Source organism: Salvelinus fontinalis, chromosome 3 (genome assembly GCF_029448725.1).
Source record: "Salvelinus fontinalis isolate EN_2023a chromosome 3, ASM2944872v1, whole genome shotgun sequence".
NCBI lineage: Eukaryota > Metazoa > Chordata > Actinopteri > Salmoniformes > Salmonidae > Salvelinus > Salvelinus fontinalis.
Genome location: NC_074667.1, coordinates 32,227,390 through 32,253,906, shown reverse-complemented (window position 1 = coordinate 32,253,906; position 26,517 = coordinate 32,227,390). Strand labels below are relative to the sequence as shown.

The following is a 26,517-nucleotide window of genomic DNA, read 5'->3' as shown; positions in this document are numbered from 1 at the left end:
CCACGCACAAAGCCTCCTGTGCGTCTCCAGAGCCCTGTTCACACTGTATCTTCTCCCCCTACTAATCCTGATGTGCTTGTCCTCAGCCCGGTGTCACCAGTGCCGGTACCTCGCATCAGTTATAGAGTGGGCTTTGAGAGTACAGTGTGCCCTGTCCCTGCTCCCCGCACTAGTAGGAAGGTGCTTATCCTTAGCCCGGTGCCTCCAGTTCCGGCACCACGCACCAGGTCTACAGTGCGCCGTATCCGGCCAGAGCCATCCGTCTCCCCAGCGCCATCTGAGCCATCCGTCTCCCCAGCGCCATCTGAGCCATCCGTCTCCCCAGCGCCGTCTGAGCCATCCGTCTGCCATGAGCCTGCAAAGCCGCCCGTCTGCCATGAGCCTACAGAGCCGCCCGCCAGACAGGAGCCGCTAGAGCCGCCCGCCAGACAGGAGCCGCTAGAGCCGCCCGCCAGACAGGAGCCGCTAGAGCCGCCCGCCAGACAGGATCTGCCAGAGCCGCCAACCAGACAGGATCTGCCAGAGCCGCCAACCAGACAGGATCTGCCAGAGCCGCCAACCAGACAGGATCTGCCAGAGCCGCCAACCAGACAGGATCTGCCAGAGCCGCCAACCAGACAGGATCTGCCAGAGCCGCCAACCAGACAGGATCTGCCAGAGCCGCCAACCAGACAGTATCTGCCAGAGCCGCCAACCAGACAGGATCTGCCAGAGCCGCCAACCAGACAGGATCTGCCAGAGCCGCCAGCCCGCCATGAGCGTCGAGAGCCGTCAGCCCGCCATGAGCGTCGAGAGCCGTCAGCCCGCCATGAGCGTCGAGAGCCGTCAGCCCGCCATGAGCGTCGAGAGCCGTCAGCCCGCCATGAGCGTCGAGAGCCGTCAGCCTGCATAGACCTGCCAGAGTCCCTCAGCCAGGATCTGCCAGAGTATATCAGCCGGGACCTGCCCCTTGTCCCGTTGCTGCCCCTTGTCCCGGTGCTGCCCCTTGTCCCGGTGCTGCCCCTTGTCCCGGTGCTGCCCCTTGTCCCGGTGCTGCCCCTTGTCCCGGTGCTGCCCCTTGTCCCGGTGCTGCCCCTTGTCCCGGTGCTGGCCGTTTTATTTAGGGGATGTGAGTTTTAGGGTGGTCATTGGGAGGGGAAGACAGAAACGGGGAGTGACTATGGTGGTGTGGGGACAGCGTCCAGAGCCGGAGCCACCACCGTGGTCAACTGCCCACCCAGACCCTCCCCTGGACTTTGTGCTGGTGCGCCCGGAGTTCGCACCTTGAGGGGGGGGTTCTGTAACGGTCCTGACCTGTTTTATGTTGTTTTTGTATGTGTTTAGGTCAGGGCATGTGTTTTGGGTGGGCAGTCTATGTTATCTGTTTCTATGTTGGTTTTGGTTGCCTGGTATGGCTCTTAATTAGAGGCAGGTGTTTTGCGTTCTCCTCTAATTAGGAGTCATATTTAGGTAGGGTGTTCTCACTGTTTGTTTGTGGGTGATTGTCTCCTGTGTCTGTGTCGATGTTACACCATACGGGATTGTTTCGGTTTGTTCGTGCGTTTTTGTAGTAAGTACTTGTTCGTTCGTTCTGCGTGTGTTATGTCAGTTCGTCGTACGAGTCTGTCTATTTTCGTTTTGTTATTTTGTTAGTTTATTCAAGTATAGTTTGTTTTGTTTTATAAATAAAACTCATCATGTTTTCACAACCCGCTGCGCCTTGGCTCGATCACTACTCCTCCTCTTCTTATGAAGAGAGAGAGGAACGCCGTTACATTTTTTGTTATACTATTGTTTGTAAGTTGCCTTTCTTTTTCTCTGTTTGTTTGTGTTGTTTTGATGACTGAGCATTGCCGTACTGGTGATTGTTATTGGCAAAAAAACTAAAAGAGAATTGATCTCAAAAAAGAATAAAGAAACAGACAAAGGTGTAACTGCATTTTTTTCGACTGAACTTCTGAACTGAATTTCCTAACACAAGTTGAGAACAAAACATGAATTAACATGAACGTTCATGCGCATATGACAGATAAATCTAGCAGTTGGATTTTCAGAACTATGTCTAGCGAATGCGACACCAAAGACAATGTGGAAATATGATTGTTTTATTATAGTATGTATTTGATGACTGCTTATTTCCAATGCACTATTTATGAAAAACCGTGGGGATGCCAATTTAATTGATGATACAATAACGATTTGTACTGAACGTAAACTCTCCCGCCATAATAAAGAATATGCAACGACATGGGGTCTCCCTTTACGTGTAATCTTTATCATACTGTGTAATCGGTTAGTTGATATCTTACTCACTGTTCTCTGCTGCTCCTCCACGTGGCTCTACAGTACACTTATTAATGTGGTTCACATAGACAGATGCCTTGAATGGTCTTGTTTAATCGGACAAATCGTAGGTCGTCATGCTCTTGCTGTAACAAAGGTGTTGATGAAGGATGTCTATGGAATGATAGACTGCACAGGAACAAAGTTGAAAGCCTGTAGACATTTATTAACTTCGATCATTTATTTTCCAATCTAACAGAAGGATACATCATTAATTATCACAACCTGTTCTAAACAATTCAATTATACACACCATTCAAAACAACAGACAGTTGGATCATTTGCCAATATAGCTTTATGAAATGATCTACAAATACAGTAGAATACTCACTCAACATACAGTAGCTATAGATAGCTTTATTTTTTTTATTTTTTTGCCTTGTTACAATATCATCCACCATATCTGTATGATAACCCTATGACACACGTAACAGCAGTTGAACTTTCCCTTTGACCTGTGTAACGGATGTGAAATGGCTAGCTAGTTAGCGGGTACGCGCTAGTAGCGTTTCAATCAGTTACGTCACTTGCTCTGAAACCTAGATGTAGTGTTGCCCCTTGCTATGCAAGGGCCGTGGCCGCCGTGGCTTTTGTGGAGCGATGGGTAACGACGCTTCGTGGGTGACTGTTGTCGATGTGTGCAGAGGGTCCCTGGTTCGCGCCCGTTTCGGGGCGAGGGGACGGTTTAAAGTTGTACTGTTACATTGGTGCCGTGACCCGGATCACTGGTTGCTGCGGAAAAGGACGAGGTTGAAAGGGGGGTGAGTGTAACGGATGTGAAATGGCTAGCTAGTTAGCGGGTACGCGCTAGTAGCGTTTCAATCAGTTACGTCACTTGCTCTGAAACCTAGATGTAGTGTTGCCCCTTGCTCTGCAAGGGCCGTGGCCGCCGTGGCTTTTGTGGAGCAATGGGTAACGACGCTTCGTGGGTGACTGTTGTCGATGTGTGCAGAGGGTCCCTGGTTCGCGCCCGTGTCAGGGCGAGGGGACAGTTTAAAGTTATACTGTTACACCTGGATAGCAAAAACATTCCAAAATTGATTTGATATGAATATACTTTTTTAAATGTTCATTACAAGGTAATATGTAATTGACACAGCTTTACAAAATCCGTTGTATAGTGCGCGCATTGCTGCGCTTATGTGAACAAATAGCCTAATCGTTTATCAACATTTTAAGCTAAACGTTCTCCTCTGTTGCGTCAGGCTCATAGCTTAAAACAGGTTTTTCATGATAGTGGTTGTATTCATTTGGGATCTATCGTATCCCACAACTGTCTCAGACTATGTTTGGAATATTTATTTATCGCACAGAATAGTTCAACATAAACAACTCTAAAGTAAGCATATAGGAGTAGCTGTTTCCTTGTTAACCACTCAACACAGAATAGCCACATGTGCACACTCCCTCAAATCCTTTGGAGAAAATATAATTTCTATTTTATTCAGCTATGTTCAACTGTATTCTTCATAGTATGAAATAATATAGAATAATGCCACGGAATTCTAAGCAAATCTTGTCTGCTAAATGAACTAGTGTAGCCCACAGCAATAATGGCATACACAGATCAGGGCCTAACACAAGGACAACTCAGAGTATGCTATTATGGTCTTCTGAAATAGACTACATTTTCTTCATATCACGTTTCTTTAGACCTGTCTAAAATAAATAATGGATTTATTGTGATGGTGTAGGCAATATTATATGGATTTATTAGACTTTTTTTTAAATGTAGATGTTCCAAAGGTCTGCATTAGGCTTGTAGGCTATGAGTGGAAGCCAGGAGATGCTAAATGTATTTATGTTCATTAACGGTCAATTACCCTGAGACCGGTAGTTATTTGCTTGACAATCATCTGCTGACAAAATTTCATGACCACCACAGCCCTATATAGGTCCTGGGTAGAACCTTTTTGGCTTCCATGTAGAACCCTTTCCACAGAGGGTTCTACCTGGAACCAAAAGGGTTCTACCTGGGACCAAAAAGGATGCTCCTATGGGGATAGCCGAAGAACCCTTTTGGAACCCTTTTTACTAAGAGTGTACCAATATCGCTCAAGCCACTCAATACATTTCTTTAAAATTTCGTTGCCATAACAAAGTCAGCCTTTTCGGTGTCTGTTCCCCTGTTCTTGTAGTTGAGTTTGTTAAACTCCTCCATGATCTCCACCGTGCTCTTGCCTTTGGTCTCTGGGATGAAGTAGAGTACGAACGCTGCGCTGAAGAGGCAGTATGCTACGAAGATCAGGAAGCAGAACTGGCCCAGTCCATCCTACATGGGGCACACAAATACCAATGTTAAACAGATCCATAGATCTACAGCAGTGTTTCTTGATGGAGCCGCTGATGAGCCCAAGCACACTTGATTCAACTAATCAAAAGTTTGATGATGAGTTGACAAGTGGAATCAGGGGTGTAGTGCTAGGGCAAGAACTAAAATGTGCACCCCTTTGTGTCCCCAGGACCAGGATCTACAGTAACTCACTGACCGTCTGTCAAGGGACACGTAGCCCATTAGCCTGCATATGACAGAAAAAAGACTTTCAGAAACCGTCTACCATAATTCATGAGCATTTATCTTATTTATTTTATTTTTAGTAAAAAGCAGGCTTATTGCTTACTACAGTATGTCCAGTGTGTTCTAATGCTTGATTCACACTATAGGGCGTGACCTGAACCATACTATGCTCGTTTGAATATTTTCTTTTTACACTGTCCTTTCCAGCACAGTCCGAGCAATTATGGTGGATGTGTAACCAGGCCAGCCCAGTACAGTTTGACCTGGCTCGGCTCGATTAGTTTCCATTGTGAAAAAAGGGTGTGTTCCAATCATCAAGTGTGTGCATGAAGACTTAGACCAGTAAGTATCTCACCACTATGAAGGGGAAACACATCCCAATCAAGAACAGGCTTAACCAGTTGATGGAGCCGCTAATGACGAAAGCGGACGGTCTCCAGGCCTGCAGGAAGATATCTGCAGGGAGGGTGCTGGCTATTCCAGCTAGGAAGAGAATTTAGTACCATGACAAATAACTCCGTCTGGGGTTAGCTCACTTAGCTAGCCACAATCCCAAACCACTCAGACCACAGGTGTAGACTTGTGAAATGTGACTCATGAGGGGACTATCATTTTTTGAGAACTCACAAGGTCCTAGTCCATAAACGCAGATGACAGAGAAGATGAGGGCGATGTTAACATAGGGAAACCATGAGTACAGGTCCTGTTGAGAGACAAAGAACTGTATTGGATCTCATGCTTGGAACGTCTTCTATGGCATGGCACCAGGAACATCAAAGCTGTGGGTTCAATTTCAGCAGGAATCACATCATGTACATGTATACAGTGGCAAGAAAAAGTATGTGAACCCTTTGGAATTACCTGGATTTCTGCATAAATTGGTCATAAAATTTGATCTGATCTTCATCTAAGTCACAACAATAGACAAACATAGTGTGCTTAAACTAATAACACACAAATTATTGTATTTTTCTTGTCTATATTGAATACATCATTTAAACATTCACAGTGTAGGTTGGAAAACGTATGTGAACCCCTAGGCTAATTGGAGTCAGGAGTCAGCTAACCTGGAGTTCAATCAATGAGACGAGATTGGAGATGTTGGTTAGAGCTGCCTTGCCCTATAAAAAACACTCACAAGATGTGAGTTTGCTATTCACAAGAAGCATTGCCTGATGTGAACCATGCCTTGAACAAAAGAGATATCAGAAGACCTGATACTTGTCACGTTCCTGACCTGTTTTCTGTTAGTTGTTGTATGTGTTAGTTGGTCAGGACGTGAGTTTGGGTGGGCAGTCTATGTTTTCTGTTTCTATGTTGGTTTAATGGGTGACCTGATATGGCTCTCAATTAGAGGCAGGTGGTTTTCATTTCCTCTGATTGAGAGTCATATTAAGGTAGGTGTTTTCACACTGTTTGTTGTGGGTGGTTGTCTCCTGTGTCTGTGTATGTCGTTGCGCCACACGGGACTGTTTTCGGTTTGTTTGTATGTTCGTTCTTTTATGTAGTCAGTTTCCCTGTTCATGCGCTCTTCGTGTTTCATGTAAGTTCGTCGTCCAGGTCTGTCTACGTCGTTTATTGTTTTGTAGTTTGTTAAAGTGTTGTCGTGTTTTCCGTTTTGTAAATAAACCATTATGTCATCATACCTCGCTGCACATTGGTCTTCCGATCCTTCTCTCCTCTCCTCGTCCGAGGAGGAGGAAGAGCTAGAGCACCGTTACAATACTAAAAATTGTTGACTTGCATAAAGCTAGAAAGGGTTACAAAAGTATCTCTAAAAGCTTTGATGTTCATCAGTCCACGCTAAGACAAATTGTCTATAAATGGAGAAAGTTCAGCACTGTTGCTACTCTCCCTATGAGTGGCCGTCCTGCAAAGGTGACTGCAAGAGCACAGCGCAGAATTCTCAATGAGGTTAAGAAGAATCCTAGTGTCAGTTAAAGACTTACAGAAATCTATGGAACACGCTAACATTTCTGTTGACGAGTCTACGATACGTAAAACACTAAACAATAATGGTGTTCAGGGGAGAACACCACGGAAGAAGCCACTGCTGTCTAAAAAAAACATTGCTGCACATCTGAAGTTTGCAAAAGTGCACCTGGACGTTCCACAGCGCTACTGGCAAAATATTCTGTGGACAGATGGAACTACAGTTGAGTTGTTTGGAAGGAACACGCAACACTATGTGTGGAGAAAAAAGCCACAGCACACCAACATCAAAACCTCATCCCAACTGTAAAGTATGGTGGAGGGAGCATCATGGTTTGGGGCTGCTTTGCTGCCTCGGGGCCTGGACAGCTTGCTATCATCGACGGAAAAATGAATTCCCAAGTTTATCAAGATATTTTGCAGGAGAATGTTAGGCTATCTGTCTGCCAATTGAAGCTCAACAGAAGTTGGGTGATGCAACAGGACAACGACCCAAAACACAGAAGTAAATCAAGAACAGAATGGCTTCAACAGAAGAAAATACGCCTTCTGGAGTGGCCCAGTCAGAGTCCTGACCTCAACCCAATTGAGTTGCTGTGGCATGACCTCAAGAGAGCGGTTCACACCAGACATCCCAAGAATATTGCTGAACGGAAGCAGTTTTGTAAAGAGGAATGGTCCAAAATTCCTCCTGACCGTTGTGCAGGTCTGATCTATGGAAAATGTTTGGTTGAGGTTATTGCTGCCAAAGGAGGGTCAAACAGTTACTACATTCAAGGGTTCACATACTTTTCCCACCCTGCACTGTGAATGTTTACACGGTGTGTTCAATAAAGACATGAAAACATATCATTTTCTGTGTGTTATTAGTTTAAGCAGACTATGTTTGTCTATTGTTGTGGCCTACTGTAGATGAAGATGTTATGTTATGTTATGACCAATTGATGCAGAAATCCACATACTTTTTCTTGCCACTGTAAGTTGATTTGGCGTTAAAGCTTGGTGAGTAAATGTCAGCTAGGTGGCATATATTATTATAATATGAAAGAACAACCCAGAAAAGCCCTGAGGGTTTGACCTGTTAGTTACCTTGATAGACAGCATAACAATCAGGACGGACATGATGACTCCCATCAACAGGTAGCCATAGCCCATCAGCATCTTCCTGCCCGCACGGTCTATCAACAGAGACTGGGACACAACACAACCCGTAATGTATTGTAAACACATTATAGAAACGAAACAATATAAATTACATAAACAAAACAATATAATTTATATTATTAACATTTGTGAGTATATCTATGGACACAACAGACTGATTGTGGGACAACAAGGCTTTGTCAAGGGAAAAGGTCAAGGGAGAGGAAGTCATCCGGACACAGATTAAGCCTAGATTCTCAATTTGAAATACTTTTTAGGACTCGGCTCAGTTACAGATAGTGATGGTATTCTCTGCTATGACCTATGGTATGGTACTTACACAGAGAGTGATGGTGATGAGATCTGTTGTTCCGATGCCAATGGAAAGGTAATGCATCTTGTCCTCTGCTACTCCAGCTTCACGGAAGATGTCGAAAGCGTAGAAATAAATCTATAGAACACATTTTGGGTCATTTTGGGTAATTGTGGAGACGACGAGATGAAAGGAGAGCGACAAGAAAAGGTAGAGCAAGAAGGGGGCTTAGCTGGAAAATTGGAACAGTTCTTAAGTTTGATTAAGAGTACGGAATGACATTATCAGTCAATTATAACGTATTTACATTAAATGTAGACTACCGTTCAAAAGTTTGAGCTCACTTAGAAATGTCCTTGTCTTTGAAAGAAAATCATTTTTTTGTCCATTAAAATAACATCAACTTGATCAGAAATACAGTGTAGACATCGTTAATGTTGTAAATTACTATTGTAGCTAGAAACAGCTGAATTGTTATGGAATATCTACATAGCAACCATCACTCCTGTGTTCCAATGGCACGTTGTGTTAGCTAATCCAAGTTTATCATTTTAAAAGGCTAATTGATCATTAGAAAACCCTTTTGCAATTATGTTAGCACAGCTGAAAACTTTTGTTCTGATTAAAGAAGTAATGAAACTGGCCTTCTTTAGACTAGTTGAGTATCTGGAGCATCAGCATTTGTGGGTTCGATTACAGGCTCAAAATGGCCAGAGAAAAATGACTTTCCTCTGAAACTCATCAGTCTATTCTTGTTCTAAGATATGAGAAATTGCCAAGAAACTGAAGCTCTGGTACAACGCTGTGTACTATTCCCTTTACTGAACAGCGCAAACTGTCTCTAACCAGAATAGGAAGAGGAGTGGGAGGCCCCGGTGCACAACTGAGCAAGAGGACAAGTACATTAGAGTGTCTAGTTTGAGAAACAGACGCCTCACAAGTCCTCAACTGGCAGCTTCATTAAATAGTACCCGCAAAACACCAGTCTCAAGGTCAACAGTTAAGAGTAGATTCCGGGATGCTGGCCTTCTAGGCAGAGTTCCTTTGTCCAGTGTCTGTGTTCTTTTGCCCATCTTAATCTTTTCTTTTTATTGGCCATAAAAAATCCGCCGTTTCCATCTACAATAGTCATTTACAACATTAACAATGTCTACACTGTATTTCGGATCACTTTGATGTTATTTTAAAGGACAAAAAATGTGCTTTTCTTTCAAAAACAAGGAGTTTTCGAAGTGACCCCAAACTTTTGAACGGTAGTGTATAATTGCCATGAACGTAGATCAATATTTTGCCGTTTTGGACCGAGCTGAATTGTACTGCTCTGGCCTGTTTACACATCCACATTGTTGCTGGATCCGTGCTGGAGAGAACAATTTGAAAATAAAATATCTGAGCCAGCATAGAATGGCTTCGGTCTGCATAATAGTTTGAAAAGGGTATTGGCCACACCGCGTTAAACCCACAGAACTGAACGCCGGCACAAGGGATGACCAGAACCAGCAGCTGCCACCTGACACAGCGAGAAGTCAGCACATCCCAAATGGTCTTAACATTCTGGCCCTGCATGCTCGCTCTCTCCTTCCCCATTTCATCCATCTCCATCTGCAGGTCCTCCTCCTGCCACAGCCAGTGCAGGGCTATTAAACACACACACACACACACACACACACACACACACACACACACACACACACACACACACACACACACACACACACACACACACACACACACACACACACACACACACACACACACACACACACACACACACACACACACACACACACACACACACACACAAATATTCATAATTTAGTGATCAATCAAAGCAATAGAAAACTTACTTTCTCTGATTGCCTTAAAATATTTGATTATCTAAAATCACGTAATTAGATGATGAATAGAACAAGAACATGACAAGCCCTCCCCCCTCCCTGTGATGTGTTTGACTGTAATGTAATGTTATAGACCATGCCTGGACTGGACGCATACCTTTTTTGCAGCCCTCAGTGTCTCCCTTGCCGATGTATAGGTAGCGGGGAGCCTCAGGGAAGAACAGCAAGGTCACAAATTGGAGGATGGCAGGGAGGCCACCAAGGGCCATGAGCCAGGGCCACATGTCATCGGTACCCATCAGCTCCCTGCAGAGAGAGAGAGAAAGAGAGAGTGAGTGAGAGAGAGAGTGAGTGCGACAGAGAGAGTGAGACAGAGTGTGAGTGAGTGAGACAGAGAGTGAGTGAGTGAGTCAGAGAGTGAGTGAGTGAGACAGAGTGAGTGAGTGAGTGAGTGAGTGAGTGAGTGAGTGAGTGAGTGAGTGAGTGAGTGAGTGAGTGAGTGAGAGACTTGACCCATTCCAATATACTGAGTCTCTTCCTCCTACAGTTTGATTCCGATACTTACATCTTTTGATATTTGAACTTTCTAGCTTGACAAAGTTCTGCAACTAAATTGGAAATATATTATTGGTGTTTCACACAATTGTTTCGTCAAAACGTTCTTTGTCATCGAGAGCTTTGTCATTTGCACGTCGTGCTCACAAAACGATGACATTTAGAGTAATCAGAATCTTGTATTTCAGTTTGGCAAGGACCAGCAATGGTGCGTGGGTAAAATCACTGGGGAAGGTAAGAAAAAATACAGAATACAACCTATGTGTTGGGATAACTGTTTGCTCTATAACCTACACGCCTTGCCACAGTGATATCGAGTATAGGCTTAAGGCCGAGACAATAAGAAGACACAGTGGCATAATAAATTAAACCACACCTTTGTTCCATCACTAAACCGGAGAGCAACCTCTGTCCGGTGAAGTCCACAAATCATATTGCATGTAACAAACAGTTACATGACCTACAGCATGATCAAGCAAATTAATGTTCCCGACATTTTCTGACTACTAAACAACTATTGATTTAGAACCTCAGAGTGGCAAGTCGCAAAGAAAACAGGAGCTGCCTCCAGTATTCCAGCACCATTTCAACATAATCTAATCACCTATGCTTAGTCTAGTACAGTGACAACTAAAAGATTCCCAAAACTATTTAGTCCAATCAACATAAGCTAAATGTCATGTGGGCGTCAATGGTACTAATTTCTGTGTGTGTGTGTGTGTGTGTGTGTGTGTGTGTGTGTGTGTGTGTGTGTGTGTGTGTGTGTGTTTGTAAGTAGAAAAGACATGTTGACTCACCCTACTTGTAGAGAAACGCCAATGCCATCCTCCTCTCTTTCATGTTGACGAAACTGTCATACAGTACACTATTTTAGTTTTTGTTGTCCTAGGCTACCTGGTTAAAAGGTTTGCTCGCTAGCCTAACTTCCTTTCATTGGCAACGCTTAGCCAGCTATTTAACATTAGCCTACTACATCTAGCTACATATTAAACTTCCATCCTCTCAGACCAGAGGCACAATGTATGAATTTGTGGTTGGATCAGAATTGCCGTTATAATCACTGGCCAGTACTTAGAATTAAGTAAAACAACAAGTCCAAATCCCTATCTCCATCCATGGCTAATTTATGAAAGGAACAATTTTAGCTGGCTAGCTAGGCACTGGAGGATAACAACACAACAAGATGCAACAATAAAAAAAAAAAATTCTGTCAATGACGTTTGACTTGATGTGATTGGTGTGAGGCCAAATCCAAACTGGCTTCCCTTCATACTTTGTTTTGGTGTTCCAGGACCATTCACAGATGAGCTCACTCAGTTGAACTGAACGCTATTATTGTATAAAAATATCAAGGGAGGCCAAATGCATTCAATGCTACGAGTGGCAACAGTATCATACTATTTTTGACCATTATTTAATGTTTTTTTCTTGTTGCATTTTTTGGTGAAGCCTGGCTTCCCCTGGCATCATGAATACATGCCAATGGCCAGGACAGGAACACGTGACAGTGAGTAGATTCGATCTAAAGTGGAGAAGACTCAGGACGGTCAACTATAACATTGATGGTACTGACTTGATTCCAACAATCTGACCCATGACCTTCCCCAGGTTATTGAAGATGTTGATGGTGATGGTCAGGAATCCTCTCAGCTTCTTGGGTGAACTCTCGCCCAGATACATCAGGTGCACATTCCACCCCAGGCCTGAGAGGAAAAGAGCGAGAGAGAGAGAGGAGAGAGAGAGACAACAAGAGTAAGAGAGAAAGAGAGAGAGAGAGAGAGAGTGACAGAGTAGGGAGAGGCCAGATAGAAAGGCACAAGAGATGTTACAAACACTAGTACCACAGGCTGCCCCGACATTCTCACAATAAAGTACACACACGAGACAAAACAGACACATGCCAGCATTATATCCATAGAGAAATCTGCCCAGCAGGATCATCTCAAAGGAATTGGCCATGCGACTGAAGACCATCAGTACAGCGGCTACGAGGGCCACTATGTTGTTGAACAGCAGGGTTTTCTTCCTGCAAATACAGACAGAAGAGACATTCGGAGTATCCTTACTAGCTAGTATAAAAACAACACTTCCTGGGGTACACTGGTGTGTGTATCGTGTACAGTGTCTGACCTGCCGTAGGTGACAGAGAGGCTGCCACTGTGTATAGCCCCGACCCATCCTCCCAGGCTGAACACAGACACTATGAAAGACCAGATGAGCATTTTGGTTGAATCGCTTACTGGAACCTCATACCTCCTCAGCCAGGTCTGGTTCACAAAGCTCTGGATGTGCTATAGACACATAAAGAGGGAGAGACACTGGTTTACTACAATGAGATTTGGCTCAAAGAATAATATGTTTATTCCTGATGGCAATGGCATGGCCAGATGTTGTAATCCATATGTTATTACTCATATTATGCATTGTGTACATTAACTTTGATCCCTTAGCTCCTCACGTGCAAATACTGAACACTGCAGAGCTCAGAGCTGGCCATCAGTATTCTTTCTTACCTCAGCTGGAGAAGCCATGATGGAAACTTGCATCCCCAATTGAAATGATCCCCCAATTCCCAATACCAACGTCAACAGGTAAAGCCTCCAGTACCGCACCTAGAACACAACATTATGTCTTCACCAAGGATTGACCTTAATGGTTGCCATATTACCTGGGACAAGTGAACTGGGCTGTTTTCTTTTTCTGAAAACAACAAAACTGCAAAGAATTCCAGTAAGCCTAAAATCCCCATTGTTGAAGTAAATGACGGACAATTTATGGCATTTATGGCAGGCGGGCAAGTTGAGCCTGTTCTGCGGTTTCCCAATTAGGCAGGTGATTTTTCACAACTGAATTCCAGTAGCCTAACATTGGAGCTACACTGGGTATGGAAAGCCAAAAGGTTGAAATCGTCTCACCCTGAAAACGCATTGGATTGGTATCAGCAAGTGGATTGGTATCTATTACACGCGGTGTTGTCGCCTGGTATTACACTACACACGTGTTGTGAACGTCCAGTGTGCATTTACAGGTGATGGTAATGGTTGAGATGTTGTTCAATTGCTTTTTTTCAAGTGTCAAATGTCATTTTCACATGTGATCTTTTCACATGTCCAGTGTGCATTTACAGGTGAATAGACCACCTGTCTTCTGTACATCAAACAGCTTTTCAAACAAATATTCCCCTGTTTAAATGTCGTCGTCCCCTTGCTCTCAGAACAGCCTCAATTCGTGGGGGCATGGACTCTACAAGGTGTCGAAAGTGTTACACAGGGATGCTGGCCCATGCTGACTCCAATGCTTCCCACAGTGTCAAGTTGGCTGGATGTCCTTTGGGTGGTGGACCTTTCTTGGTACACACTGTTGAGCGTGAAAAAACCCAACAACATTGCAGTTCTTGACACAAACCAGTGCGCCTGGCATCTACTACCATACCCCGTTCAAAGGCACTTAAGTCTTTTGTCTTGCCCATTCACCCTATGAATGCCACACATTCACAATCCATGTCTTAGTTCTCAAAAACAAACATTTCCTTAACCTGTCTCCTACCCTTCATCTACACTGATTGAAGTGGATTTAACAAGTGACATCAATAAGGGATCATAGCATTCACCTGAATTCACCTGGTCAGTCTCTGTCATGGAAAGAGCAGGTGTTCTTAATGTTTTGTACACTAAGTGTACATTTAAAGCTGCAATATGTAACTTTTTGAGCAACCCAAACCAAATTCACATAGAAATATGAGGTATAGATCTGTCATTGTCATTGAAAGCAAGTCTAAGAAGCAGTAGATCGGTTCTATGTGCACTATTTTTATGCTTCCTATTCTTAAGTTTATTTTTGTGTCTTTTACTTTCGGTTTTGTACACCAGCTTCAAACAGCTGAAAATACATATTTCACAGCCTTTAGATGGTACAATGACTCTCTACACTCTGCTTGGCTTTTAAAAAAAAATAATTATAAACTGAAATTAGGCTAACTAACTAACTATTTTAGCAACCAGAAAATGCAGGAGCTTTTTCTGCATAGTGCATGTTTCAGGTATTGTATGTAACATTAAAGGGATAGTCCACCGTAATTATAAAATGACACATTGGTTTCTTTACCTTGTAAGCAATCTATGGACAAGGTATGACAGCAATCTATGCTTTGGTTTAGTTTCCCTGGCACTGTTTTAAATGCTAACGTTTTAGCATTTGTGGCACAAATCCCATTTAAGTCATGGTGTAGATATTAGCATTTTTCGTGGATGATGTCCAAATCATCCGAAACTATCTAAAATTGATTGAGAAGCACCAAGCTCTAAAATTGAGTGTAAAGCTGACAAAGTCACTTCTGGATGATTATAAACTGGGTGGTTCGAGCCCTGAATGCTGATTGGCTGACAGTTGTGGTATATCAGGCCATATACCACAGGTATGACAAAGCATTTATTTTTACTGCTCTAATAAAGTTGGTAACCAGTTTATAATAGCAATAAGGCACCTCTGGGCTTTGTGGTATATAGCCAATATACCACGGCTAATGGCTGTATCCAAAAAAAACAGCCCTTAGTGGTATATTGGCCATATACCACACCCCCTCGTGTTTATTGTTTAATTAGAACCTAATGCAAAAAATGCTAATATCGATACCATGACTTGTATGGGATTCCTTTCCTTTTCTCCTATCCATGCGGAGATTCCTTTCCTGTCCTTTCCTAGCTCTCTTTCTGCCTGTCCTTTCCTATCCTCCTTTCCTAACTTCCTTTCCTAGCGCCATTTCCACCCGTCTTTTCCGAGCTCTCTTTCTTTCTTTCTGTCAGGTTTTGGCCAGGACTGTTCTGGTTTTTGTCACTAGATGTCCCCATTGCACCTTTTTTGAACCTTTTGTTTTTTCCTTGCTCTATTATTGTTTGCACCTGTGTGTTCCTTGTTAGTATTTAAACCCTGTGTGTTCCTCAGTTCTTTGCTCAGTGTTTGTACGTTAGCACCCAGCCCCAGCCCTGCTGTTAACTTTTTCTCTTGTTGGAGTTTCCAGAGGTTCTCTGGTATTGTTCTTGTTTATTTTGGATTAGTCTTTTGAGGTTTGTTTTTCCCTTGCTGTTCTTACCACTTTGTGGATTTTCTTTGTATTTTGGAAGATATCTATTTTTGTCTCTTGGCTTTTGTTTTGGACGTTGTGGATTTATATTTTTGCCGGAAGATCTTTCCTTTGATTAAACCACCGTCTCTAGTACTGCTGTGTCTGCCTCATCTTCTGGGTTCTGCCGATTTATTAGTGACTTTCTCACACCGGGTCCTGACAGAAACACTGAGCCATTATAATGAACCCAGAGGCAGCCAGTACCCAGGATTTTTTTTCCATGCTGTCCCACCACGAGGGGACTGTCCAACGCCACGAAGCTGCTCTGGTTCAGCAAGAGGCCTTAATGGCTAGACATTCTCAACTTCTGTCAGAGATGCTGACTTCCATAAAGCAGATTTCTGATCAACTTTCCCGGCAACCGCTTCTGCTCCAGTACATCAGATTCAAGTGCCCGTGGCAGTTAACCCCCTGGCTGAACCTCGTCTGCCGCCTCCCCAACAGTTCTCAGGTGATCCGAGTGTTTGTAAGGGGTTTTTCACCCAATGTTCTCTCTCCTTCGAGCTGCAACCCTCGTTGTTTCCCACCGGCCGGTCCAAGATAGCATATATCATCACCCTGCTGTCGGAAAAAGCCCTAGCCTGGGCTACTGCTATGTGGGATGCCCAAAGTCCCTGCTGTGCCAGCTACTCTACCTTTGCTGAAGAATTCAAGCGAGTGTTTCAAGATCCCACCAGCGGTCCTGACTCAGCCAAACAGCTCCTAACTCTCCGCCAAGGTCAGCGCAGCGTGACGGACTATGCCATCCAGTTCCGCACGGTGGCAGCAGCGAGTGGTTGGAACGACGAGGCGCTCACAGTGTGCTTTTTAAAAAAAATAATAATTTTTTATTTTTTTTATCCCATTTTCCCCCCAATATTTTTTCGTGGTATCCAATCGCTAGTAACTACTACCTTGTCTCATCGCTACAACTCCCGTACGGGCTCGGACGACCCTATGCCAATTGTGCGTCGCCCCACGGACCTCCCGGTCGCGGCCGGCTGCGACAGAGCCTGGGCGCGATCCCAGAGACTCTGGTGGCGCAGTTAGCACTGCGATGCAGTGCCCTAGACCACTGCGCCACCCAGGAAGCCCCCACAGTGTGCTTTTTGAAGGGTCTTTCCGACACCATCCAAGATGAACTGGCCACTCGGGAACCACCGGACAACCTCGAGTCCCTGATCAAGTTGGCTTCACGCATATACCAGCGTCTGAGAGAGAGAGAGCTCAACTGTAGATCTCTCACCCTAGCTCCTATCGGTTCCAGCTCCGAGTCTCCACCTTTATCCTCGCTGACTCCACCGGAACCCATGCAGGTTGGACGCATCTCCCAGGCTGAGAGAGACCGCCGGATGAGGGAGCGATGCTGTCTATATTGCGGCAAACCGGGCCATTTCCTCTCCACGGGTCCCGGGCTCCAGGGAAAACGCACTCTCCCGTGCAGGTCTGGGAGGACTGTAACGGGAAACATAACCTCCTCCCATCCATCCAACTCCTGCCTGCTCATTCCAGTTACCCTTTCCTGGGACAACCACGAGCTTCCCCTTCAAGCCTTGGTAGACTCTGGAGGCGCAGGTAACTTCATGGATGGTGTCTGGGCGAAGGAGAATGGCGTTCCCTCTGAACCTCTAAGTGATCCCATAAGGGTTACTACGTTGGATGGAAGCCCTTTGGGATCTGGACTTATCACTCGTGTCACTACCCCCTTGCGACTTTCAGTTTCCCAACACCAGGAAGTGATGAACTTTCATCTGACCTCGTGTTCCGAGTTCCCTCTCGTCCTTGGATACCCCTGGCTTCACAGCCACAACCCTCACATCGACTGGTCTGTGGCCACTATCAAGCAGTGGGGTCCTACGTGCCAAGCCACTTGTATCTTCCCAAGTTCCCCGAGTTCTCCTCCCGAGTCTCTAGAATCCATCGACCTGTCCCGAGTTCCCGTGTTACCATGACCTCAAACCGGTATTTAGCAAACAGAGGGCCACCAAACTACCACCCCATAGACCTTACGATTGCCCCATCGACCTGTTTCCGGGCACCTGCCCCCCCAGGGGTCGGATCTTTTCCCTATCTCCTCCCGAACGAGCTGCTATGGATACCTACATCAAGGACGCTCTGGCAGCAGGCCTCATGCGTCCATCCACCTCGCCGGCAGGAGCAGGGTTTTTCTTTGTGGCCAAAAAAGACGGTGGATTACATCCTTGCATCGACTACCGGGGACTTAATGCCATAACCGTCCGTAACCGCTACCCGCTACCCCTTATGGGCACAGCTTTTGAGCTGCTCCAGGAAGCAGTGGTCTTCACTAAGCTTGACCTACGGAACGCATACCATCTTGTGCGGATCAAACCCGGTGACGAGTGGAAGACCGCTTTCAACACGCCTACAAGTCACTACGAATACTTGGTGATGCCCTTCGGCCTGACCAACGCCCCGGCTGTGTTCCAAGCGCTCATAAACGATGTGCTTAGGGATATGCTTAACATTTTCGTGTTTGTTTACCTGGATGACATCCTCATCTTTTCGAGCTCCCTTCAAGAACACACTAAGCATGTCAGACAAGTTCTCAAACGCCTCCTAGACAGCCATTTGTACGTTAAGCCGGAGAAGTGTGAATTCCCTTCCTCTCGAGTACAATTCCTGGGATTTGTAGTGGAACCCGGTTGAGTCCAGATGGACCCCAAGAAGGTAGGGGCGGTAGCGGATTGGCCCACCCCCAAGTCCGTTAAGGAAGTTCAGCGTTTCCTGGGCTTCACTAACTTTTACCGCAAGTTCATCAAGAACTTCAGCTCGGTGGCAGCCCCTCTCTCAGCTGTAACCAAGGGTGGCAACACAAGGTTTCTGTGGGGAAGAGAAGCTGAGACGGCCTTCCAAGGACTCAAGCAGCGCATCCTCTCTGCTCCCATCCTGATACTACCGACGGCGGATGAACCTTTTGTGGTGGAGGTAGACGCATCAGAGGTTGGTGTTGGAGCTGTCCTGTCTCAGAGGGGTGAAGACAAGAGGCTTCATCCTTGCGCCTTCTTCTCTCACCGGCTTACCCCGGCCGAGAGGAATTACGATGTGGGGGATCGTGAACTCCTAGCGGTTAAGATGGCATTGAAGGAATGGAGACACTGGCTCGAGGGGGCTTCTCAGCCATTTCAAGTGCTTACGGACCACAAAAATCTGGAGTATATCCAGCAGGCGAAGCGGTTGAACTCCAGACAAGCTCGATGGTCTCTTTTCTTCAGCCGATTCCAGTTTATCCTCACCTATAGACCCGGGTCGAAGAATCTCAAACCGGACGCCTTGTCACGAGTCTACTCTCCTGCCATTCGAGAAGATACTGACATGACTGTTCTTCTTGCCGCTAAGATCGTGGCTCCAATCTCGTGGCAAGTTGAGGATACCGTGAGACAAGCTCAAGCCATCGAACCGGGTCCTAAGGGAGGTCCTGCCAATCGGTTGTTTGTTCCCAAGGCAGCAAGATCCCAAGTCCTTCTGTGGAGGCACTCCTCTCGCCTCACCTGTCACCCGGGCGTAGGTCGCACCTTGGAGTTCATTCAGCGTAAGTTCTGGTGGCCCACCATAAAAGAAGACGTTGCCACTTTTGTCAAGGCCTGTCCCGTGTGCTGCCAGGGCAAATCTTCTCACCTCCGCCCTCAAGGACTCCTTCACCCCTTATCTATTCCCCACCGACCCTGGTCCCATATCTCGTTGGACTTAATTACTGGCCTTCCTCCGTCCCATGGTAATACTACTATCCTAGTCATCATCGACAGTTTTTCTAAGGCGGCCAGGTTTGTTCCCTTGACCAAATTACCTTCTGCCAAGGAAACAGCTGAGTTGGTGATTAACCATGTGTTCCGAGTCTTTGGCATTCCGCAAGATATGGTTTCCGACAGAGGTCCCCAGTTCGCCTCAAGGTTTTGGAAGGCATTCTGCCAACTCATAGGGGCCACGGCCAGTTTATCTTCAGGGTACCATCCGGAGTCCAACGGCCAAACCGAGAGGATGAATCAGGAGCTGGAAACCACCCTCAGATGTATGGTTTCCAACAACCCGTCCACATGGTCATCCTTCATTGTTTGGGCCGAGTACGCGCACAACACCTTGTGCTCCTCCTCCACTGGTATATCCCCGCACGAGTGTCAGTTTGGCTATGCTCCTCTATTGTTCCCGGACCAGGAGGCAGAAGTCAGAGTGCCTTCAGCCTCGAGGTTCATCAGACGCTGTCGGCTTACGTGGAAGAAGGCCCGTCTTAATCTTCTGCGTTCCTCACAGCAGTACCAGCGACAAGCCAACAGACGTCGCCGTCCCGGTCCTACCCTATACCCCGGCCAGAGAGTATGGCTCTCAACAAAAAACTTACCTCTACGGGTGGAGTCTCGCAAGCTGTCCCAGAGATTCATCGGTCCCTTTAAGATTGCCAGGAGAGTCAATCCCGTTACTTTTCGTCGGCACTTACCCAGATCCCTTAAGATCAATCAAACATTTCACATTTCTTTATTAAAACCTGTTGTTTTTTCTCCCCTTATCCCGGCAGACAGACCTCCCCCTCCGCCCCGTGTCATCGGAGGCCAGTCGGCTTATACCGTCCACTGGATACTGGATTCCCGCCGGGTGCAGCGGTCCTGGCAGTATCTGGTGGACTGGGAAGGCTACGGTCCCGAGGAGCGCTCCTGGGTTCCTGCCATGGACATACTGGACCCTGACCTCATTCGTCAGTTCAGGGCCCTCCACCCTGAGAAGGCTGGTAGGAACGTCAGGAGCCGTTCCTAGGAGGGGGATTCTGTCAGGTTTTGGCCAGGACTGTTCTGGTTTTTGTCACTAGATGTCCCCATTGCACCTTTTTTGAACCTTTTGTTTTTTCCTTGCTCTATTATTGTTTGCACCTGTGTGTTCCTTGTTAGTATTTAAACCCTGTGTGTTCCTCAGTTCTTTGCTCAGTGTTTGTACGTTAGCACCCAGCCCCAGCCCTGCTGTTAACTTTTTCTCTTGTTGGAGTTTCCAGAGGTTCTCTGGTATTGTTCTTGTTTATTTTGGATTAGTCTTTTGAGGTTTGTTTTTCCCTTGCTGTTCTTACCACTTTGTGGATTTTCTTTGTATTTTGGAAGATATCTATTTTTGTCTCTTGGCTTTTGTTTTGGACGTTGTGGATTTATATTTTTGCCGGAAGATCTTTCCTTTGATTAAACCACCGTCTCTAGTACTGCTGTGTCTGCCTCATCTTCTGGGTTCTGCCGATTTATTAGTGACTTTCTCACACCGGGTCCTGACACTTTCCTTCATTTTTTAGCTCTCTTTCCTTCTTTCTTTTTCTAGCTCCCTTTCTTAGCCAATGTGTGGGAGCACTGGTTGGTCGGGCCAATTGAGTTAGTATGTGCATGAATGTATAGTTAAAGCGACTATGCATATATGATAAACAGAGAGAAGCAGCAGCGTTAAAGAGGGGTTGGGGGGGGGCACACAATGCAAATAGTCCGGGTAACCATTTGGTTACCTGTTCAGGAGTCTTATGGCTTGGGGGTAAAAACTGTTGAGAAGCCTTTTTGTCCTAGACTTGGCACTCCGGTACCGCTTGCCATGCGGTAGTAGAGAGAACAGTCTATGACTGGGGTGGCTGGGGTCTTTGACAATTTTTAGGGCCTTGCTCTGACACCGCCTGGTGTAGAGGTCCTGGATGGCAGGCAGCTTTGCCCCAGTGATGTACTGGGCCGTACGCACTACCCTCTGAAGTGCCTTGTTGTCGGAGGCCGAGCAATTGCCGTACCAGGCAGTGATGCAACCAGTCAGGATGCTCTCATGTTGCAGCTGTAGAACCTTTTGAGGATCTCAGGACCCATGCTAAATCTTTTTAGTTTCCTGAGGAGGAATAGGCTTTGTCGTGCCGTCTTCACGACTGTCTCCGTGTGTTTGGACCATTCTAGTTTGTTGTTGATGTGGACACCAAGGAACTTGAAGCTCAAAACCAGCTCCACTACAGCCCCGTTGATGAGAATGGGGGCGTGCTCGGTGCTCCTTTTCCCATAGTCCGCAATCATCTCCTTAGTCTTGGTTACGTTGAGGGATAGTTTGTTATTCTGGCACCACCCGGCCAGGTCTCTGACCTCCTCCCTATAGGCTGTCTCGTCGTTGTCGGTGATCAGGCCTACCACTGTTGTGTCGTCTGCAAACTTAATGATGGTGTTGGAGTCGTGCCTGGCCATGCAGTCGTGGGTGAACAGGGAGTACAGGAGGGGACTGAGCACGCACCCCTGGCATTCTCACATAGGTGTTCCTTTTGTCCAGGTGGGAAAGGGCAGTGTGGAGTGCAATAGAGATTGCATCATCTGTGGATCTGTTTGGGCAGTGTGCAAATTGGAGGGGGTCTAGGGTTTCTGGGATAATGGTGTTGATGTGAGCCATTACCAGCCTTTCAAAGCACTTCATACGGGTAATTTAGACAGGTGGGTCATTTAGGCAATGTAGTCATTTAGGCAGGTTGCCTTTGTGTTCTTGGGACAGGGACTATGGTGATCTGCTTGAAACATGTTGGCATTACAGACTCAATTAGAGACATGTTGAAAATGTCAGTGAAGACACCTGCCAGTTGGTCAGCACATGCCCGGAGCACACGTCCTGGTAATCCGTCTGGCCCCGCAGCCTTGTGTATGTTGACCTGTTTAAAGGTTTTACTCACGTTGGCTATGGAAAGCGTAATCACACAGTCGTCCGGAACAGCTGATGCTCTCATGCATGCATCAGTGTTGCTTGCCTCGAAGCAAGCATAGAAGTGATTTAGCTCGTCTGGTAGGCTCGTGTCACACGTATTCTTCAGATATACTACATATTCTATCCACATACTGTCCATAATGTTTATACATCCCATCCATATATTTACATATATTCTATATTTCTTAATTGCATTATTTTACTTTTAGATTCATGTGTATTGTTAGATATTACTGCACTGTTGGAGCTAGGAAGAAGCATTTCGCTACACCTGCAATAATCTTGTAAATATGTGTATGCGAACTATAACATTTTATTTGAATTCAGCATTGAACACTGCATGGAGATGAATTACGGCCACGACATCCGTTTGGCGAGTAAGCATATGCTTAATGATTCTGATGAAAATACACTCTTTGTCTTTATCAAACTAATGTTTTTGCATATTTTCAGTGTGGAACCAGTTTACGTTTAGGGATGTTATAGCCTAGGCGAACCCATTCTAAAAGGCACCAGCAGTTCGCAAAGGAGCTTAAATGGAAAATAGACGCAAAGCAATTATTACAAAACTGCAGCTCGTTGTTGGAACACATATTTTCCTACTTCAATCAACCAGTCCATTTTTAATTTGTGATGAGACTGTCGACATTTGGCAAGGAATGTAGCTTGTGTATCCCATTAGTTAGATGGGATACATCTAACTGGTGTTTTTATAGGCATTTCTGTAGTCCTAACGGGAGCTTGTGTGCACACTCAGCATGCGTGTGTGGAGGGAGCAGTCAGAAGGCAATTGAGTGAATGGGACATGGAGGGAAAAGGGAATTTATGGAGAAAAACAGTGTGATGCTTGCCTTGGTTTCATTTTTATTGCGTCTGCAAATGTGCATGTGTAAATGGAACACTAGAGTCAAAGCAAATTAACGTTATCTTCAAGACAACATTTTACTTGTCCGTTCAAGCAGCAGCAAAGCACATTCCACCAAATAGTTTTACAGTATTAAACAAAATATCTGGTTAAAGATCGATCTTTGACCTCCGTTTACTCGATTTACTCGGCAGTGGTAGAACATCAGCAGACGAAAAAGCATAAAGCCTCTCTGATTGCCCGTGTTGGTATGCCCTCTGTCACCACATTCTTCAAGAAGGTAGAGCCTTCCCAAGAAGAATATGGTTTAGCTGTGCAGGAGGGTGTCTTTGCATAGCACACTATGTGACACAATCATTGTTACAGATCTATGGACTGCACAGCACAACTGACACGGAAGCTTGTGAGCCGAAGTTTACATGTGCTAGGACAAAATGTGACGCCACAGTGAGTAACGTGTTAGCACCATGGGCAACTACTTTGGTAACACAGGACCTAGACCAGGTTGAATTTGTGTCCCTGTCCATTGATGCGTCCAATCATGGACATGTAAAGCTGCCTATAGTAGTCAGATATTTAAGATATCATCTGTGGAAACAAAACTACTTGATTTTGTTGAATTGAATGGAGAAACAGCAGAGGAAATTGCAGCTGAGGTCCTGGTGGTCATCCAAAAATGTAACCTGGAAAACATTCTCTGCTGACAACAAATACCAACTTTGGAGGACTGAATAGGCTGGGGAGGGTCAATGTCCATACCAAAGTTAAAAATGCTCTGCAGCGGGAGGTGATTGGCTTAGGTTGTCCTGCCCACATCATTCATAACATGGCCAGAACAGCTTTGGATATGATGTTGAGTACCTGCTCACAAAGATATTTGGATATGTTCATATTTTTACCGTCAGAGTAGAAAGACTGAAGGGCTTTTGTGAGTTTGTTGGCCAGGAGTACCATAACATTTTAGGACACAGCAATGTTCGCTGGCTGTCCATTCTCCCTGCTCTAGAAAGAGTGATGAAAATGTGCCATTGAAATCCTTTTTTCTTTCTGAAGACAAAAGCCCTGTTGTCCTGTGAACAATGTTCGAAGATCCACTGACTGAACTTTGGCTGGCCTTTGTCCATGGAAACTTGACCGTATTCAGTGACACGATCAAGATGCTTGGAGGCCAGGACCACTGTGCTGTGGAGTCCGCTGCAATTTTGAGAAACGTTGAAGCAAAATTCACTGCAAGACGTGATGACAACTACATTCCAGTTTTGGTCAGAGGACTTCTGAGAGAGCTAGAGGGAAATGGAACCATGTCTAAAGAGAGCTTTCTCAAAACATCACAATCATTCTTCACTATGGCTGTGAACTACTTGCAAGCATGGGAGAAAGCACACATATAATCTAAAAGATTTACATTGTCTCCTTTTAAAAAGGCAACCTCTGCGTGAAGAGATCTAGAAGTCAGCAGGCACCCTGCAGGAAAAATGCCCCAATGTGACAATCAATGACGATGCCTTGTGTGACGAGGTTACTGGCCTGTAAGAGTTCCTAAAGGGGGGATTGCTTGAAGAATGGAAAACATCTGAGACACCGATTAGTCAGAGATGGAGCACGGTGGTTACCCACTTCAAAGAGAATGACATCCCACACACTAACCTGGCTAGATTAGCGTCTGTTGTCGTGTGTTTACCTGGAAGTAATGCACCAGTCGAGAGTGTTCTCCCAAATTAATGATCTATGGACAACAGCAAGAAATAGGTTCACTATTCCTACCATCAAGGCCATGCTTATTGTGAAGACAAACTTCAACCTCCCCTGCCAGGAGTTCATGGAGAAGCTGGCCAAAGACAGAGCAATCCTGAAGAAGATACATTCTTCTGAGAAATATACAGATTAGGTTGGTATAAGTATATTATGTAGTTACCAATCTCATCATCATCTTATTTCTTTATTATGTTAAGTATTTCACATATATTATTGTCTGTTTTTTTTTTTTAATTTTGCTCATGTTCTCTTCTGCTCTTATTCTACCAGGACCACTGAATGGCTGTTCAAGACAGTTTTGTCTTGTCTGTAGTGTTTCTGTAATATAGTTGTTTTCTCTATCACAGTGTGCCTGTTAGAATAAATACATGAAACCGGAATTGTCCCCCTTTTTTATTTCATAGATAATATAACATTGGCAATTTTAATTATATATTGACCTCCGAACTGGAAATGTCCCCAGTTTTCATTTCAGAAATCTGGTCACCTTAGTATAATAGCAAAATCATGTTTCCGTGGTGAGACGACTTGAACCTTTTGGCTTTAACTTGAAAATACATTTATAACCAGAACTCATGCAAATGTTACGCATTCGACGTAGCACTGCAGGCCAGTAAAACAGATTTGTTTCTGCTTCCTCCCTGTTGTTTACTTAAGTGACCAACAGGTTCTGACAATGTTGTGTGAAAAGAACATTTTCGGGCAAGAGAGAAGTGACCAACAAAATACTGCTGACTTCTCCGATGGACAAGTGCCTTTCAGACCTTAATGGTCAATCCCTGTTGACTCCAAACTGTACCTCATAAATCGTTGAAACAAAGGGCAACATTAGGGTCTACAGTACACAGACATGATTCAAGTTTGATATTCCTGTCAATAGTCAAATTGGATGCATAGGCCTACATTGTTTGTAACATTGACATAGGCTAAGTGCCACATAGCAAAAGAATTAGTCATTTCAACGTGTGCCTCATCAGTTAATCAAATGTATTTATAAAGCTCTTTTCACATCAGCAGTTGTCACAAGTGCCTCATGATCAGTTAGTTTGTGAGTGATGTTCTGTGATCCTACCAGGTCGTTGAGTGCTTCTTTCATCTCTCTGTTTGAGACTCCCTGGATGCTGACTGGAACAGGAGAGCAGATGGTCATTTATCCCTACGACCAACCCGCCCCGTCCCTGAAATAGTTACTATTTACGCCAACTGGGTTGATCATTGAGCCTTATAGTGGAGGAGGTAAGATGGGAGAAGGAGGTTGGAGGGAAGGAGGAAAGGAGAGAAAGAGACAGAGCGATAGAGGGAGAGAGAGAGTGAGTGTAAGATAGTGACAGAGGAGAGAGAGGGCAGGCAGAACGGTGTTCTACCTGGGAGCTGTTTGTAGGTATTGCATTTGATAACTGTTAAGTATGGCTACGCAAATCTTTTTGCTGTTTTCAACTTGTATATGTATGTGTTTTTATATTTCTCCATAGGATATCA

General features: G+C 45.1%; 1 protein-coding gene across 1 annotated transcript; it reads right to left on the bottom strand.

Annotated features, from left to right (window-relative positions):
• Positions 1-2,486: 2,486 nt before the first annotated feature.
• LOC129851531 (solute carrier family 2, facilitated glucose transporter member 11-like) lies at positions 2,487-26,188 on the bottom strand. The gene is made up of 12 exons (XM_055918157.1): positions 26,111-26,188; positions 13,135-13,233; positions 12,752-12,912; positions 12,523-12,647; positions 12,195-12,324; positions 10,224-10,372; positions 9,678-9,865; positions 8,256-8,366; positions 7,862-7,963; positions 5,468-5,543; positions 5,196-5,323; positions 2,487-4,594 (listed from the first exon to the last, which is right to left on the bottom strand). The coding sequence occupies exons 1-12, from the start codon at positions 26,186-26,188 to the stop codon at positions 4,400-4,402; spliced, it is 1,542 nt and encodes a 513-aa protein (XP_055774132.1). The 3' UTR covers positions 2,487-4,399.
• Between the last annotated feature and the right edge of the window lie 329 nt (positions 26,189-26,517).

What these genes read in the sequence shown, in the direction of transcription:
- LOC129851531 (XM_055918157.1), bottom strand. Translation starts at nt 26,188, where the DNA reads ATGACCATCTGCTCTCCTGTTCCAGTCAGCATCCAGGGAGTCTCAAAC. An exon ending in TCATGGCTTCTCCAGCTGAG is followed by an intron (nt 12,913 to 13,134) that starts GTAAGAAAGAAT and finishes ATGTGTCTATAG; the next exon opens with CACATCCAGAGCTTTGTGAA. An exon ending in GGTCAGATTGTTGGAATCAA is followed by an intron (nt 10,373 to 12,194) that starts GTCAGTACCATC and finishes CTCTCTCTGCAG; the next exon opens with GGAGCTGATGGGTACCGATG.